General features: G+C 42.6%; 1 protein-coding gene across 5 annotated transcripts in view; it reads left to right on the top strand.

Moving 5' to 3' along the window:
* The window catches only part of LOC110524437 (tyrosine-protein kinase ABL2), a 43,788-nt gene that overhangs the window by 1,026 nt on the left and 23,857 nt on the right, over positions 1-18,905 (top strand). For 2 of the 5 annotated variants that reach the window (XM_036978218.1, XM_021604063.2), the window contains exon 2: positions 7,976-8,050. The exons of 1 other annotated variant lie outside the window; for it this stretch is intronic. In XM_036978218.1, coding sequence (XP_036834113.1) covers positions 7,976-8,050 — 75 coding nt within the window. Of the gene's footprint in view, positions 1-176; positions 486-7,975; positions 8,051-18,905 lie in introns of all 5 variants that reach the window. 2 more of the 5 variants (XM_036978220.1, XM_036978222.1) reach the window with 2 other exon arrangements.

Raw genomic sequence — 18,905 nt, 5'->3', positions numbered from 1 at the left:
TCAGTGCCAGCTCTAGTTGTACGGTTAGCCAGCTTATGTTTGCTAGTTTTCTTGGTTTCTAATATGTTCTCGTACATTATCAGACAATGAAGTTGAAGAGCACAAGCGTGAAGTGACAATGACAGCTTGACATGTCCCACAAGTAGCCTAATGGTTGTGTTTTTTTCTTCATGCAGCTGTCTGGCATGGGCAGGTAACAGTGCAGTCAGTGCTACTAACGAGGATTGGGGTTGTTATTCTGATCCCAAACAGAGTGATGAAGAAAGAGCCGTTTCAGGACTACACAGCTGCAAGCAGCAAAGGGACTGTTCACTTCTCCTGCCACTGAGAGATTTTTGTTAAACAATGATCTCTGCCACAAGGGGATGCAGTGGCAATTCCACTCCATTAACTCACTATGGCAGCCACAACAGTCTCACATTTCAGCCTGAAGAGGTTTACACATGCTCGGTTACAACATACTCAGCAGACAATTGCAGCTCAAAGTAATTTTTTTAATTATGTTTGTGTAACTGACTGTAATCCAACATATTCTTTGAGGATACTCTCATTTTCATAGACATTGTAAGGTACTGAAAGACTCACTGTGGTCAAATGATCTAGTGCCCCAGTGACACACACAGTGGGCTCTGAGGGTCAAACTGGATAGATGCACTCTCATTGTGCTGCTGTCTAGGCCTGTTATGTGTCATTGGCACTCACGATTTGGTCAAGAGAAGGCAATCATTAAGGATCTCCCTGCAGGGAAACCATTATTGCATTTGGTCAGCCAAACCCTGCTCTGAGCTAGAATGAATTGCTGTTGTGTATGTCTGCTATTAGGTTCTGTATGACCATTAGGGAAGCGTTATGTTGAGGGGATGTTATTATTCTTTGCATGACAAAGCTATAATATCCATCCATGATTGTAACAACTATCCAGTCTACTGCTTCCATTGAGCTTCTGCTTGCCTAAGGGAAGGTCAGTATGAAATCACATGTGATGTGAATCGCAATATTGTACGGCTCATCCAATAGTTGTTTTTTCAGTGCTCTGCACTGGGGCAAAGAGATACCTGTCACATCTCCACAATTAAACTCTTCAGCTGGAAACGCAAACCTGAAAAGTGCACACTATCTGTTTTTTAATGTCAAGTGTCCTTTTTATAGCTGGATGCATAGCCAAGTTGTTGGAAGGCTGTTAACCTTGTAAACCTTCCATTATATTTTGAAGTATGAAAGCATTTGTTTGTGCAACTCTCTCCTTGACCTAGCAGAATCAATTCTAATGTAAGTCTAGGCTATATGATGCAGTTATTACCTGGCAGTGCCACTGTTCGGTAATATCAATGTGTTGTGAAGTCATTGGACCATGTGAGTAAATTAGCAGTGTGTCAACGTCGAACATGGTTTTGTCTGTTCATAGAATTTGAGCCCTGCACATCTGGCTGAGTTATGTGACCACACATCAAGGCTGCTTTAACAAAGTTATTTTGCAACAAAGCACATTTCCTCCTTTCTTTGCTGAGCAAGATGATTTGAGATCCTTCCTCCATTTTGCCATTTGTGATTGCCATTGTTGAATAGTTTATCTTTTGTGTGGTTTGTCAATGGTGAAAGGCCTAGGTGTACAGTGCAGGTTTTACCAAATGAAAATGCAATGACTTCGTAATCATGTTTTGATACTGTGGCTATTTTAGATGTATGTCTGTCTGTGACCTTTTTGAGAGGTGTGTGTGTGTGTGGTAAGTGTGTACGGGTGTCCATGTTTGTATGGGTTATGCTTGTGTACGTGTCTTTTTTCCTGAAGGGATTCACGGTGGGGACAGACAAGTTTTCAAAATCAATGGCCTCTGCATGTCACTGTCCCGCTAGGTGACTCGGCACAGCCCTGTTGGGTCACGATGCCATTTTGGTATTTCTTTATTTATTCATTGTCTCCGGATCTTAGAATACGTTTCTTTGCAGCGTTATGAAAACTAAACCCTACGTAACTCAGTGGCATTTTAAAGCCGAAGGGAACGGTATCTTTGATATGTAATGTGTAGCCTCAGTGAAAGAAGGTTCACATTCCCCCTAACCACATCATGAGTTTAGAGTGCTCATCCAGTGTAATGCTCTTCCGATCAAGTGAACTTTGAAGAATTCTATCGTTTAATGGCTTGTGTGGAACTATGGTCTTTCATTTTGCTCTGCCTTGGGCTCTCTCTTGTTTGCAGAATTCACAGAAGTGCTGATTTGGCTTTCAAGCCCATAAGCAATTCAGCTGGTTGAGCGGTCAAGAGCAGGTTTCATATACTTGATTAGGAAATGGGCCACTTGTATTTGACATCTCTGCTCTACATGTTCTCCCTCCGCCTACCTTCATAAAATGGAATGAATTCCATGGCAGGCAGAACAGTGGATGGGTGATCTGCCCATTATCCCTGATATATAAACTGATTTGCATTAGGAATGAAATTGGATAAGACAAATCCTCTTTTCTATATGTGCAAAGGCCCCTACAACCAAAATAAGCCTCACAGTACTGCCAATTGACTTTGAGGCAACTGTAAGATTTTAACAAATGTAAACTTGATGTGTTGTGAAGTAATCATGTCATTTGGTGGCTTATCTGGGTGACTGGATCCTCTCCCCCACCCAGCAGGTCACCCCAAGTTGCATCGTTCAGCCACTAGAAGGAGCTCCGTCTCGTAATTTTCAGCCCTATATATGCTGGGTAGTTGTGTTTATTTGCATGTTTACCAGGGTATGTACTATGCTTATGCATGCCATGAAGCGCATTGATTAATGTGGCGGACTATGTTCTGGTAATATAGTACACTCTGTACTATGGCTTCATTCATTATTCATTCTTCCTCTTGCTCCTCTCTGTGCCTGACTGGTGAAAGCATGAGGCTGGAGACTAAAGACAGCACTTAATCCTGGCTCATGTTCCCCTTCCCAGTGGAACTCATTTAACTCTCATTAAAATAACCAAAGGAAATGGTCATAGTCGATGTTGCTGCTGTTGCAAATGATAACTGTCCCACCTGAGCTTACATACTCCCACATATATATCATATTGGGACTTTGTTTACCCTACATAAGGTCAAGTTGTTTACTGTCTATCTTGTAAAACCAAGATCAGTGGGTTTCAACTGGTTTTGCTTGGGGAACAAAATCGAACCAGGTTGTCTCGGTCGCGATGCAATATTCGCATTGTGGAAAAAGAATCACCAAATTACAATCTGCAAGCTATTTTTTTTATGCTATATTGATAGTAAATGTATCAGTTATAACAAGTTAACAACATTCCCACCTCTTTCATTGACAATAATACAATGGTGCCCATATTCTTGATGAAGAATGTTAATAAATTCACTGACTTTGGACACAAAATCAACCAAAATATCGCTGCTGTTAGCGCTATAATGAAAATACTGTGATTGAAGACATTTTTTATCAGAGATGAAATTATTAACAAATGTAAGTCTTATGTTCAGACTGGAGTGGTATGTGTGTGTTTATGTATACGTTTTGTATAGAAGAAAAAAACATTTAACAAAAAAAGCTGACATCCAGGACCCACTTAAACTACCGTGAACCAAATTTAAGTCTTGACTCACCAGTTGAGAATTGCTGACCTAAATCATATAGGTCCAGATACAGTATGTCATGCTGCTGTTGGGTTTTCCAAGTGGGAGACTGGTCTATTGGGCTGCTTGGTGAAGATGTCTGATTTGAAACGCAAAACCAGTTCAGTGTTGACTGGGTGCCAGCACTTGGCCTGGGTTGTGTCTGACTGCTCTATCAGTGCTTATCCAGAGATCCAAGCTCCTGGCTTGGACCCTATTCCCTCAGCGGGACTGAGTCTCTATCCACTATCACTCTCATCCCAGACTACTTGGTTCTCTCTGTGCCCAAAGCTCAGCTCAAATCCTTCATCTTCATTCCCTGTCTTCTCATCTGCCTCTCTGTGTCATCTTAGTGGAGTTGAAATTGAGCACTGCTTATACCCGGGATAATCCTCTCCGTCCTCCCTCTTCTTCCTCTCCTGTTTAATCACACACCAGAGTCGGCCTTAATCTGGCCTTTAATGTGGTGCTGCCAGGGCCGCCTCCATGCTCTCTTGTGTTGAGCAGTGGGGGTGAGACCAAGAAGCTCAGCCACAGAGAGGGCCAATTTCTCTTTCAATAGACTGGGATAATTTGCCCCATTTCAAAGAGAATGAAGCGAGTGGCTAACCTGGGTGCTATCGGAAGCCTTTGATACGGTGCATGTGCAGGGCTATTTGGGTGGCCAAGCCCTGCATATGGAAGCAATGGGAAAGTAATCTCGTCAAGCTCAGTGTATTATCACAGGAACATGAATAGACCCACTGAAGTCAGTGTAATCCTCTTCAGCCAGGCCTGAATGTTCATAGTAATTTCAGCAGTTCGAATACCCGAGTCGACAAGGTAAAAAAATAAAATCTGTGCCCTTGAGCAGGGCATTTAACCCTATTTTGCGTCCAGGGACGCTGTACTACTATGGCTGACCCTGTAAAACAACACATTTCATTGCACCTATCCAGTGTGTGACAATAAAACATATATACACTGCCGTTCAAAAGTTTGGGGTCACTTAGAAATATCCTTGTTTTTGAAAGAAAAGCAAAAAATTGTCAATTTAAAATAACATCAAATTGATCAGAAATACAGTGTAGACATTGTTAATGTTGTAAATTACTATTGTAGCTGGAAACGCCAGATTTGTATTTTTATGGAATATCTACATAAGCGTGCAGAGGCCCATTATCAGCAACCATCACTCCTGTGTTCCAATGGTACGTTGTGTTAGCTAATCCAAGTTTCTCATTTTAAAAGACTGACTGATCATTAGAAAACCCTTTTGCAATTATGTTAGCACAGCTGAAAACTGTTCAGATTAAAGAAGCAATAAAACTGGCCTTCTTTAGACTAGTTGAGTATCTGAAGCATCAGAATTTGTGGGTTCAATTACATGCTCAAATGGCCAGAAACAAATAACTTTCTTCTGAAACTCATCAGTCTATTCTTGTTCTGAGAAATGAAGGCTATTCCATGCAAGAAATTGCCAAGAAACTGAAGATCTCGTACAACGCTTTGTACTACTCCCTTCACAGAACAGTGCAAACTGGCTCTAATCAGAATAGAAAGAGTGGGAGGCACCGGTGCACAACTGAGCAAGAGGACAATTTTTTATTATTATTTTTTTACCTTTTTATTTAACTAGGCAAGTCAGTTAAGAACACATTCTTATTTACAATGACAGCCTAGGAACAGTGGGTTAACTGCCTTGTTCAGGGGCAGAACAACATATTTTTACTTTGTCAGCTCGGGGATTCGATATGGCAACCTGGCCTTCTAGGCAGAGTTCCTCTGTCCAGTGTCTGTTCTGCTCATCTTAATCTTTTCTTTTTATTGGCCAGTCTGAGATATGGATTTTTCCTTGATACTCTGCCTAAAAGGCCAGCATCCTGGAGTCGCCTCTTCACTGTTGACGTTGAGACTGGTGTTTTGCGGGTGCTATTTAATGAAGCTGCCAGTTGAGGACTTGTGAGGCGTCTGTTTCTCAAACTAGACACTCAAATATACAGTGCCTTGCGAAAGTATTCGGCCCCCTTGAACTTTGCGAACTTTTGCCACATTTCAGGCTTCAAACATAAAGATATAAAACTTTATTTTTTTTGTAAAGAATCAACAACAAGTGGGACACAATCATGAAGTGGAACAACATTTATTGGATATTTCAAACTTTTTTAACAAATCAAAACCTGAAAAATTGGGCGTGCAAAATTATTCAGCCCCTTTACTTTCAGTGCAGCAAACTCTCTCCAGAAGTTCAGTGAGGATCTCTGAATGATCCAATGTTGACCTAAATGACTAATGATGATAAATACAATCCACCTGTGTGTAATCAAGTCTCCGTATAAATGCACCTGCACTGTGATAGTCTTAGAGGTCCGTTAAAAGCGCAGAGAGCATCATGAAGAACAAGGAACACACCAGGCAGGTCCGAGATACTGTTGTGAAGAAGTTTAAAGCCGGATTTGGATACAAAAAGATTTCCCAAGCTTTAAACATCCCAAGGAGAACTGTGCAAGCGATAATATTGAAATGGAAGGAGTATCAGACCACTGCAAATCTACCAAGACCTGGCCGTCCCTCTAAACTTTCAGCTCATACAAGGAGAAGACTGATCAGAGATGCAGCCAAGAGGCCCATGATCACTCTGGATGAACTGCAGAGATCTACAGCTGAGGTGGGAGACTCTGTCCATAGGACAACAATCAGTCGTATATTGCACAAATCTGGCCTTTATGGAAGAGTGGCAAGAAGAAAGCCATTTCTTAAAGATATCCATAACAAATGTCATTTAAAGTTTGCCACAAGCCACCTGGGAGACAGACCAAACATGTGGAAGAAGGTGCTCTGGTCAGATGAAACCAAAATTGAACTTTTTGGCAACAATGCAAAACGTTATGTTTGGCGTAAAAGCAACACCCTGAACACACCATCCCCACTGTCAAACATGGTGGTGGCAGCATCATGGTTTGGGCCTGCTTTTCTTCAGCAGGGATAGGGAAGATGGTTAAAATTGATGGGAAGATGGATGGAGCCAAATACAGGACCATTCTGGAAGAAAACCTGATGGAGTCTGCAAAAGACCTGAGACTGGGACGGAGATTTGTCTTCCAACAAGACAATGATCCAAAACATAAAGCAAAATCTACAATGGAATGGTTCAAAAATAAACATATCCAGGTGTTAGAATGTCAAAGTCCAGACCTGAATCCAATCGAGAATCTGTGGAAAGAACTGAAAACTGCTGTTCACAAATGCTCTCCATCCAACCTCACTGAGTTCGAGCTGTTTTGCAAGGAGGAATGGGAAAAAATTTCAGTCTCTCGATATGCAAAACTGATAGAGACATACCCCAAGCGACTTACAGCTGTAATCGCAGCAAAAGGTGGCGCTACAAAGTATTAACTTAAGGGGGCTGAATAATTTTGCACGCCCAATTTTTCAGTTTTTGATTTGTTAAAAAAGTTTGAAATATCCAATAAATGTCGTTCCACTTCATGATTGTGTGCCACTTGTTGTTGATTCTTCACAAAAAAATACAGTTTTATATCTATGTTTGAAGCCTGAAATGTGGCAAAAGGTCGCAAAGTTCAAGGGGGCCGAATACTTTCGCAAGGCACTGTACTTTTCCTCTTGCTCAGTTGTGCACCGGGGCCTCCCACTCCTCTTTCTATTCTGGTTAGAGCCAGTTTGAGCTGTTCTGTGAAGGGAGTAGTACAAGGCGTTGTACAAGATCTTCCATTTCTTAGCAATTTCTTAGCAATTTCACACATGGAATTGCCTTCATTTCTCAGAACAAGAATAGACTGATGAGTTTCAGAAGAAAGTTATTTGTTTCTGGCCATTTTGAGCCTGTAATCGAAACCACAAATGCTGATGCGCCAGATACTCAACTAGTCTAAAGAAGGCCAGTTTTATTGCTACTTTAATCAGCACAACAGTTTACAGCTGTGCTAACATAATTGCAAAAGGTTTTTCTAATGCTCAATTAGCCTTTAAAAAATGATAAACTTGGATTAGCTAACACAATGTGCCATTGGAACACAGGAGTGACGGTTGCTAATAATGGGCCTCTGTACGCCTATGTAGATATCCCATTAAAAATCAGCCATTTCCAGCTACAATAGTCATTTACGACATTGACAATGTCTACACTGTATTTCTGATCAATTTGATGTTATTTTAATGGATAAAAAAATTGCTTTTCTTTAAAAAATAAGGACCTTTCTAAGTGACCCCAAACTTTTGAATGGTAGTGTGTGTATACATGTTTTTTTTAATCTAGCGTAGCCGCACTATGGAAAAATTTAACATGGCTAATGAAAGGCCAGCTGCTGCTGTATACTGCCTTACAATTTCCATAATATCATGGGGTCAATTGAAATGAGATGTTATATTTTCTGCCTTAGGACTTTTGCTCCGAGTCCCACTTGATCCTGTCAGGCTGATCCTATCATCTCACCTTGGCTGGACTGTGATGCAACGTATGTATACCATTTTGCTTCGTAACTGATGTAATCATCTCTAGGCTTATGTCTCTACACCACACAGAAGGCACTTGTGTCTCTCCACACAGTGGTCCAGTTGGTTTCACATTGCCAAATGTCAAACTAAAACTCCTCAACAAAACCAGGTGTCCATACAAGTCATTTGTTTATTGGACAAAAATGCTCATGCTAAATCGTCTACCATTATCATGAAACGCTACTTGTGTGTCACAATCGTCATATTTCTTTTTCAACAACGTGTGGGAGGAAACCGTGCAATAGCCGCTCTAACTGTGAAGTGAATAGCCAATATTCAGTGGCCTATAGCCCCCGTACCCCTAGTCTGCATCGGATGCTCTCATAAATGCGCTGCTATACGGTTAAATCCATATGAATTCAATCACTTTTTTGACAGCACCCCTTTTGAAGTTGACCCCTTTTGATTTGAACAAAACCTTCCATAAATATTTGCCCGTTGTTGAAGTGAACAGAAAGTTACTCTTTGGACCTGAATGCCAAGACATCTAAGAGAGAAAGTTGACCTATTTTGTGTACCCCACCATACCATGAAACATCTTCATTACTGGAAAATATCAATGGTTGAGATTTGATATCATTTAAAAGCTTACGAACAAGTGTGTCAAACTATTTTATAATGTTTATAACAATTTGAATATTTGAACCTTATGTCAATTCTCTAAAAACACATGAACCTCAATGTTTTTCATATTTGCATATGTTGTTGCTTAGACCTTTCTTTACATCCTGGGGTTTTTGTGTTGTGCCCGCCATCGGTTGAGAAACAACATGCTCTTGAATACAGGGTGGGTGTCATGTTGTGGCTGATAAATGTACTAAAGTTGAAATTTCAACTTTCAAATGGTACCACAAAAAGAGGTCCACAAATCAGAGAATGTTGAGTTGAATGGGAATACCTGTTCTGAAATAACCATCAACCCTCCAAAGGAAACTTATTGAAATCATATAAATATTTGTATTGCTTGTAACTGTTTCGGGTAATGAAAGTTCTTGTGCTGTTAGGGGAATAACCTGTGTGTAAATGTAATCTGTTGCTGTATTCTTTTGTGTTATCTGTGATCGTTTTGTTTGTCTTGTGTAGTTTCTTAATCATTGTACCTAAACTCTGTGTAAACATGTATACGCAGGGCCCAGCTGTAAAAGAGACCTTGATCTCAGTCTGTGTTCCTTGAAATAAAGGTATAATAATAGAATAGACATGACCATTATGTTGATATTCGATGGTGGGTGGACCGGCGTCCATCTTTATGGTACTAATTATAATGAACAAAAATATAAATGCAATATGGAACTATTTCAGCAATTTTTACTGCGTTATAGTTCCTATAAGGAAATCAGTCAATTGATGTCAATTCATTAGGCCCAAATCTACTGAAGAAGCTGGATGTGGAGGCAGTACGCTGGCATGTTTACACATCGTTTGCGGTTGTGAGGCCGGTTGAACATAGTGCCAAATTCTCTGAAATTACGTTTGAGGCGGTTTATGGTAGAGAAATGAACATTCCATTTTCTGGCAACCACTCTAGTGGACATTCCTGTAATCAGCATGCCTATTGCACGCTCCCTCAACTTGAGACGTGGTGTTGTGTGGCACAACTGCATATTTTTGAGTGGCCTTTTATTGTCCCCAGCACAAGGTGCACCTGTGTAATGATCATGCTGTTTAATCAGCTTCTTGATATGCCACACCTGGCAGGTGGATGGATTATCTTGGTGAAGGAGGAATATTCACTAACAGGGATGTAAACACATTTTTGCGCACAATTTTAGAGACGCTTTTTGTGCATATGGAAAAATTCAGTCATCTTTTATTTCAGCTCATGAAACAGAACCAACACTACATGTTGCGTTTTTATCATTTTGTTCAGTATAGAATTAAAAATGTACTTTCAATGTACATTTTCATGGCGTACCAGCTAAGTTACTCTGGTCTGAAGTAATAGAAATAGAATTCATAGAATGGACCTATGATTGAAATGAAGCCCACTCTGTATTCAAGAGCATGTGTCTCAACCAATGGTCTGCTATAACAATGTAAAACAAATCAGAGTTTACACATCTTTTTATAATTGATGTTAAGGTTGAGTGTCGTCATTTTTATAGATTTTTTTTAAAGATACTTTTGGTCATGTGTATGTGGCCCACGTGCTTGTCGAACATCTCTTTCCAAAATCATGGCCATTTATATGGCGTTGGTCCCGCCTTTTGCTTCTATAACATCCACTACTCTTCTGGGAAGGCTTTCCACTAGATGTTGGAACATTGCTGCGGGTACCTTGACTCAAAGCGACATGAACATCTGGCCATCCCATCAGATATCCCACCCATTGAACCCCCGGAACATCATATTGAGACCAGCCCTCCGACATGGAAAGAGGTGGAAAACACAGTTCGACGGGCAAGAACAGCATCAGCCCCGGGGCCAAATGGAGTCCCGTACAAAGTGTATAAGAACGCACCAGACGTCCTGAGGTTCCTCTGGAGGCTTATGAGAACAGCTTGGAAAAATAAGATAATACCCAAAGTGTGGCGTAGGAGAAGGATGCAGTGAACATCAGCCAATTCCGCCCAATCTCCTTACTGAATGTCGAGGGTAAAATCTTCTTTAGGGTCATTGCCCAGAGGATGGCCGAGTACCTGCAAAGGAATGCGTACGTCGATACATCTGTACAGAAGGCAGGAATATCAGGGTTCTCTGGCTGCTTGGAACATTCCAGCATGATCTGGCACCAGATCCAAATGGCCAAGGTGGAAAAAAGGGACCTGCATGTAGTCTTTCTCGACCTCGCCAATGCATTTGGCTCTGTGCCCCATTAACTCCTGTGGTCTGCCTTCAGATTTTTCCACATACCGGACACCATCACAACCCTGGTGAAGTCGTACTTCCAGGATCTGCAGTTCTGCTTTACCACCTCAGAGTTCACCACCTCATGGCAGTGCCTGAATGTAGGTATAATGGCGGGATGTACCATTTCTCCGTTGGCATTCATAATGGCAATGGAGGTTATCATCAGATCCTCAAAATGGGTTGCTGGTGGACAGCGAGTCGACTCTGGTTTCCGCCTCCCTCCACTCAGAGCCTACATGGACGACATTACAACATTGACCACCACTGTCCCATGCACCAGGAGACTGCTCAGAAAACTCGAGGAGAACATCAGCTGGGCCCGTATGAAGATTAAACCATCCAAGTCACGCAGCATCTCGATTGTGAAGGGAGTACTCTCTGACCTGAAATTCTTCATCGGAGATGACCAAATCCCAACAGTGTCTGAGCAGCTGGTAAAAAGCCTTAGAAGGTGGTATGATGCAAGCCTGAAGGACAAAGACCAGGTGCAACAGCTGCGCAAAGACATCAGTAGTAGCCTACAGTCCATCGACAACACCCAGCTACCTGGAAAGTTAAAGGCCTGGTGTCTGCAGTTTGGTCTCCTACCCCGGGTGTTGTGGCCCTTAGCAGTGTATGAGGTTCCAATCTCAACAGTGGAGAAGATGGAAAGAGGAGTCACAGGCTACTTAACCTTTCTGATCTCCCCATCCCGGATCCGGGATCGTGAATACAGACTCAAGCTCATTACCATAACGCAACGTTAACTATTCATGAAAATCGCAAATGAAATGAAATAAATATGCTAGCTCTCAAGCTTAGCCTTTTGTTAACAACACTGTCATCTCAGATTTTCAAAATATGCTTCTCAACCATTGCAAAACAAGCATTTGTGTAACAGTATTGATGGCTAACGTAGCATTTAGCATTAGCATTCAGCTGGCAACATTTACACAAAAAAACAGAAAAGCATTCAAATAAAATCATTTACCTTTGAAGAACTTCAGATGTTTTCAATGAGGAGACTCTCAGATAGCAAATGTTCAGTTTTTCCTGAAAGATTATTTGTTTAGGACAAATCGCTCCGTTTTCTGCGTCACGTTTAGCTATGAAAAAACCCCTGTATCCAGGATTGTGTAAATCTATCAGCAAGCTCATTAGCATAACACAACGTTAACTATTTATGAAAATCGCAAATGAAATGAAATAAATATGCCATCTCTCAAGCTTAGCCTTTTGTAAACAACACTGTCATCTCAGATTTTCAAAATATGCTTCTCAACCATAGGAAAACAATCATTTGTGTAAAAGTAGCTAGCTAGCGTTAGCATTTCGCGTTAGCATTTAGCGTTAGCATTAGCGTTAGCATCCAGCACGCAACATTAACAAAAACATAAAAGCCTTCAAATAAAATCATTTACCTTTGAAGAACTTCTGATGTTTTCAATGAGGATACTCTCAGTTAGATAGCAGATGCTCAGTTTTTCCAAAAAGATTCCTTGTGTATTAGAAATAGCTCCGTTTTATACATCACATTTGGCTACCAAAAAAAATCCGAAATTCAGTCCTCAAAACGCGAACTTTTTTCCAAATTAACTCCATAATATCGACTGAAAACATGGCAAACGTTGTTTAGAATCAATCATCAAGGTGTTTTTCACATATCTCTTCATTGATACATCGTTCTTGGACACATGCTTTCTCCCCTGAATCAAATGGTAAAGTAGAAGCAGCTGGCAATTGCGCACCGAATTCGACGCAGGACACCAGGCGGACACTTGGAAAATGTAGTCTCTTATGGTCAATCTTCCAATGATATGCCTACAAATACGTCACAATGCTGCTAAGATCTTGGGCGAACGACAGAAAGTGTAGGCTCATTCGTTGCGCAATCACAGCCATATAAGGAGAGAATGGAAAACAGAGCTTCAGAAATTCTGCTAATTCCTGGGTGATGCATCATCTTGGTTTCGCCTGTAGAATGAGTTCTGGGGCACTTACAGACAAAATCTTTGCAGATTCTGAAACTTCAGTGTTTTCTTTCCAAAACTAGAATATGCATAGTCAAGAATATGCATAGTCGAGCATCTTTTCGTGACAAAATATCGCGCTTAAAACGGGAACGTTTTTTATCCAAAAATGAAATAGCGCCCCTAGAGCTCTAACAGGTTAAAGAAGTGGCTCGGAGTTCCACGATGCCTTACCACCATAGGCCTCTATGGAGATGGTGTCCTCAAGCTGCCTCTCACCAGTCTAACAGAGGAATTCAAGTGTTCAAAAACCAGGCTCCAGATGACACTGAATGAATCTCGAGACCCAGTGGTGAGCAACAACGCGCCAACCTTGGCAACTAGGCGCAAATGGAGGCCAGGAAAAGCAGTCCAGGAGGCAACAGCAGCCCTCAGACATGCTGACATTGTGGGTCATGTTCAGCAAGGGAGAGGAGGCCTTGGGCTAACTAGCCGTGCTGCTTGGAGTAAGGCCACTGCACCAGAGCGGCGGAAGATGGTAGTGCAGGAAGTACGCCATCAGGAGGAGGCTGCAAGGTGGGCCAAGGCAGTCTCTCTTTCCAAACAGGGACAGTGGACTCGATGGGACAGTGTGGAGAAGAGGAAGATAAGGAAGGATCTGTGGGCCATGGAAGCGAGGCGGTTGAGCTTCTCCATCAGAGCAACATATGACGTCCTTCCAACACCAGTTAATCTTCACCAATGGTATGGTGAAGATCCGGACTGTGCCCTCTGTTCCATGCCAGCCAACCTCAGGCACATTCTCACAGGGTGTAAAACAAGCCTCACTCAAGGACGCTACACTTGGCGTCACAACCAAGTCCTTAAAAACCTTGCGTCCGCCCTGGAGGACAAGCGAGCTGCCACCAACTCCCTACCACCCCCAGCAGCATCACACCCCTTACGGACAAACTTTGTCCGCGAAGGGGCTAAACCACCGAAGCGTGGCTCGACACCATTAGAGCGAGACCAGCTGCGCTTGGCCCGCGACTGGAAAATGCTAGCTGACATTGGCCGGCAACTTGTGTTTCCTCCGGAGATCGCAACCACCACCCTAAGACCTGACATGGTGCTCTGGTCCCGTTCACTCAAGAAGGTCTTCATCATTGAGCTCACAGTACCCTGGGAGGACTCAGTAGATGAGGCTTATGAGCGAAAGCATCTGCGCTATGCCGATCTAGCTGCCGAAGCACGGCATCATGGCTGGAACACAGAAGTCCGACCAGTGGAGGTGGGCTGCAGAGGTTTTGTGGCAACATCTACAACCAGACTGCTTAGAGACCTTGGAATTAAGGGCCAGAGCCAGCGTTCGGCAATCAAAGCTGTATCGGAGGCGGCAGAAGGCAGCAGTCAGTGGCTCTGGATGAAGAGGAAAGACCCCAGCTGGGCCCCGAAGTGAGAGGGCCAGGAGGTATGCGGTCAACAATGCTTGACTCAGGGAGGAGGATGCCCCTGCCATGCATAGTCCTATGACTAATTGGGAATGGGACGCAAGCGTAGGATTGATCACCCTGTCGCTGGCCGCCTTTGGGGAGGGTGTATAGTGTGAAAGGCCGAAACACCCTAGGAACCAAAGGTACACTACTGATGATGCGCTCCCCAAATTTCACCAGGCTCACTGTTCATTAACTCTTGGAAGTGCTTGCACAAAGGATAGTAACATCTCATCCTGTGTTCTTGGAATCTTCCATTCAGCCGCTGGCATTGGTGAGGTCGGGCACTGATGTTGGGCGATTAGGCCTGGCTCGCAGTCGGCGTGCCAATTCATCCCAAGGGTGTTAGATGGGGTTGAGGTCAGGGCTCTGTGCAGGCCAGTCAAGTTCGTCCACACCGATCTCGACAAACCATTTCTGTATGGACCTCGCTTTGTGTACGGGGCGTTGTCACGCTGAAACGGGAAAGGGCCTTCCCTAAACAGTTGCCAAAAAGTTGGAACCACAGAATAGTCTAGAATGTCATTGTATGCTGTAGTGTTAAGATTTCCCTTCACTGTAACTAAGGGGCCTAGCCCAAACCATGAACAACAACCCCAGACCATCATTTTTTCCTCCTCCACCAAACTTTACTGTTGGCACTACGCATTGGGGCAAGTAGCATTCTCCTGGCAGCCGCCAAACCCAGATTAATCTCTCGAACTGCCAGATGGTGAAGCGTGATTAATCACTCCAGAGAATGCGTTTCCACTGCTCCAGAGTCCAATGGCGGCGATCTTTACACTACTCCAGCCGATGCTTGGCCTTGCGCATGGTGATCTTAGACTTGTGTGTGGCTGTTCGGCCAGGGAAACCCATTTTATGAAGCTCCCGACGAACAGTTATTGTGCTGACGTTGCTTCCAGTGGCAGTTTGGAACTCAGTAGTGAGTGTTGCAACCAAGGATAGACGACTTTTACAAGCTTCAGCACTAGGCGGTCCCGTTCTGTGAGCTTGTGTGGCCTACCACTTCGCGGCTGAGCCTTTGTTGCTCCTAGATGTTTCCACTTCACAATAACAGCACAGGGCAGAAATTTGACGAACTGACTTGTTGGAAAGGTGGCATCCTATGACGGTGCCATGTTGAAAGTCACTGAGCTCTTCAATAAGGCTATTTTCATTTTTGTCTATGATTGCTTGATTTTATACACCTGTCAGAAACGGCTGTGGCAGAAATACCCAAATCCATTAATTTGATGGGGTGTCCACATACTGTGTCTATGTAAACTCAGCAAAAAAAGAAACGGCCCCTTTTCAGGATCCTGTCTTTCAAAGGTAATTTGTAAAAATCCAAATATAACGGAGACACAGATCTTCTTTAAGGGTTTAAACACTGTTTTCAATGTTTGTTCAATGAACCATAAACAATTAATGGACACGCACCCGTGGAACATGTAAGATACCAAATTAAAGCTACACGTGGTGTGAATCCAGCCAACATGTCAGATTTTAAAAAGGCTTTTTGGCGAAAGCAAACTATGCTATTATCTGAGCATAGCACCATAGTAAACAAAGCGAGAAAACATAGTGGGGCAAAAAAGTATTTAGTCAGCCACCAATTGTGCAAGTTCTCCTACTTAAAAAGATGAGAGGCCTGTATTTTCCATCATAGGTACACTTCAACTATGACAGACAAAATGAGAAAAAAAATCCAGAAAATCACATTGTAGGATTTTTAATGAATTTATTTGCAAATTATGGTGGAAAATAAGTATTTGGTCACCTACAAACAAGCAAGATCTCTGGCTCTCACAGACCTGTAACTTCTTCTTTAAGAGGCTCCTCTGTCCTCCACTCGTTACCTGTATTAATGGCACCTGTTTGAACTTGTTATCAGTATAAAAGACACCTGTCCACAACCTCAAACAGTCACACTCCAAACTCCACTATGGCCAAGACCAAAGAGCTGTCAAAGGATACCAGAAACAAAATTGTAGACCTGCACCAGGCTGGGAAGACTGAATCTGCAATAGGTAAGCAGCTTGGTTTGAAGAAATCAACTGTGGGAGCAATTATTAGGAAATGGAAGACATACAAGACCACTGATAATCTCCCTCGATCTGGGGCTCCATGCAAGATCTCACCCCGTGGGGTCAAAATGATCACAAGAACGGTGAGCAAAAATCCCAGAACCACATGGGGGGGACCTAGTGAACCTGCATAGAGCTGGGACCAAAGTAACAAAGCCTACCATCAGTAACACACTACGCCGCCAGGGACTCAAATCCTGCAGTGCCAGACGTGTCCCCCTGCTTAAGCCAGTACATGTCCAGCCCAGTCTGAAGTTTGCTAGATAGCATTTGGATGATCCAGAAGAAGATTGGGAGAATGTCATATGGTCAGATGAAACCAAAATATAACTTTATGGTAAAAACTCAACTCGTCGTGTTTGGAGGACAAAGAGTTGCATCCAAAAAACACCATACCTACTGTGAAGCATGGGGGTGGAAACATCATGCTTTGGGGCTGTTTTTCTGCAAAGGGACCAGGACGACTGATCCGTGTAAAGGAAAGAGTGAATGGGGCCATGTATCGTGAGATTTTGAGTGAAAACCTCCTTCCATCAGCAAGGGCATTGAAGATGAAACGTGGCTGGGCCTTTCAGCATGACAATGATCCCAAACACACCGCCAGGACAACGAAGGAGTGGCTTCGTAAGAAACATTTCAAGGTCCTGGAGTTGCCTAGCCAGTCTCCAGATCTCAACCCCATAAATCTTTGGAGGGAGTTGAAAGTCCGTGTTGCCCAGCAACAGCCCCAAAACATCACTGCTCTAGAGGAGATCTGCATGGACGAATGGGCCAAAATACCAGCAATAGTGTGTGAAAACCTTGTGAAGACTTACAGAAAACGTTTGACCTCTGTCATTGCCAACAAAGGGTATATAACAAAGTATTGAGATTAACAAAAACATTTGACCAAATACTTATTTTCCACCATAATTTGCAAATACAATCATTAAAAATCATACAATGTTATTTTCTGGATTTTTTTCCCCTCGTTTTGTCTGTCATATTTGAAGTGTACCTATGATGAAAATGACAGGCCTCTCATCTTTTTAAGTGGGAGAACTTGCACAATTTGTGGCTGACTAAATAATTTTTTGCCCCACTGTACACTCAATTGGAATTTGGTAGCATTGCCTTTAAATTGTTGAACTTGGGTCAAACGTTTCAGGTAGCCTTCCACAAGCTTCCCAATTTTGGCTCATTCCTCCTGACAGAGCTGGTGTAACTGAGTCAGGTTAGCAGGCCTCCTTGCTCACACACACTTTTTCAGTTATGCCCACAAATGTTCTATAGGATCTAGGTCAAGGCTTTGTGATGGCCCCTCCAATACCTTGACTTTGTTGTCCTTAAGCCATTTTGCCGCAACTTTGAAAGTATGCTTGAGGTCATTGTCCCAGAAGACCCATTTGCGTCCAAGCTTTAACTTTCTGACTGATGTCTTGAGATACTTTTGTACCTGTTTCCTCCAGCATCTTCACAAGGTCCTTTGCTATTGTTCAGGGATTGATTTGCACTTTTCGCACCAAAGTACGTTCATCTCTGAGACAGAATGCATCTCCTTCCTGAGCGGTATGACGGCTGCGTGTTCCCATGGTGTTTATACTTGCGTACTATTGTTTGTACAGATGAACGTGGTACTTTCAGGAATTTTGAAATTGGTCCCAAGGATGAACCAGACTTGTGGAGTTCTACAATTTTCTTTCTGAAGTCTTGGCTGATTTCTTTTGATTTTCCCATGATGTCAAGCAAAGAGGCACTGAGTTGGAAGGTAGGCCTTGAAATCTATCCACAGGTACACCTCCAATTGACTCAAATGATGCCAATTAGCCTACCAGGAGCTTCTAAAGCCATAACATCATTTTCTGGAATTTTCCAAGCTGCTTAAAGGCACAGTCAACTTATTGTATGTAAACCACTGGAATTGTGATACAGTGAATAATAAGTGAAATCATCTGTCTGGTAACAATTGTTGTAAAAATTACTTGTGTCATGCACAACGTAGATGTCCTAACCGACTTGCCAAAACTATAGTTTGTTAACAAGAAATTTGTGGAGTGGTTGAAATACGAGTTTTAATTAATCAAATCAAAGTTTATTTGTCAAGTGTGACGAATACAACAGGTGTAGTAGACCTTACATTGAAATGCTTACTTACAGGCTCTAACCAACAGTGCAAAAAAAGGTGTTAGGTGAACAATAGGTAAGTAAAGAAATAAAACAACAGTAAAAAGACAGGCTATATACAGTAGCGAGGGTATGAAAGTAGCGAGGCTACATACAGACACCGGTTAGTCAGGCTGATTTGAGGTAGTATGTACATGTAGATATGGTTAAAGTGACTATGCATAAATGATGAACAGAGAGTAGCAGTAGCGTAAAAGAGGGGTTGGTGGTGGGTGGCGGGACTCAATCCAGATAGCCCGGTTAGCCAATGTGTGTGAGCACTGGTTGGTCGGGCACAATTGAGGTAGTATGTACATGAATGTATAGTTAAAG

This window comes from Oncorhynchus mykiss, chromosome 5 (assembly GCF_013265735.2).
Source record: "Oncorhynchus mykiss isolate Arlee chromosome 5, USDA_OmykA_1.1, whole genome shotgun sequence".
Taxonomy (NCBI): domain Eukaryota; kingdom Metazoa; phylum Chordata; class Actinopteri; order Salmoniformes; family Salmonidae; genus Oncorhynchus; species Oncorhynchus mykiss.
Note: the sequence above shows the minus strand (reverse complement) of the source record. Positions and strands in the feature narration are given on the sequence as shown.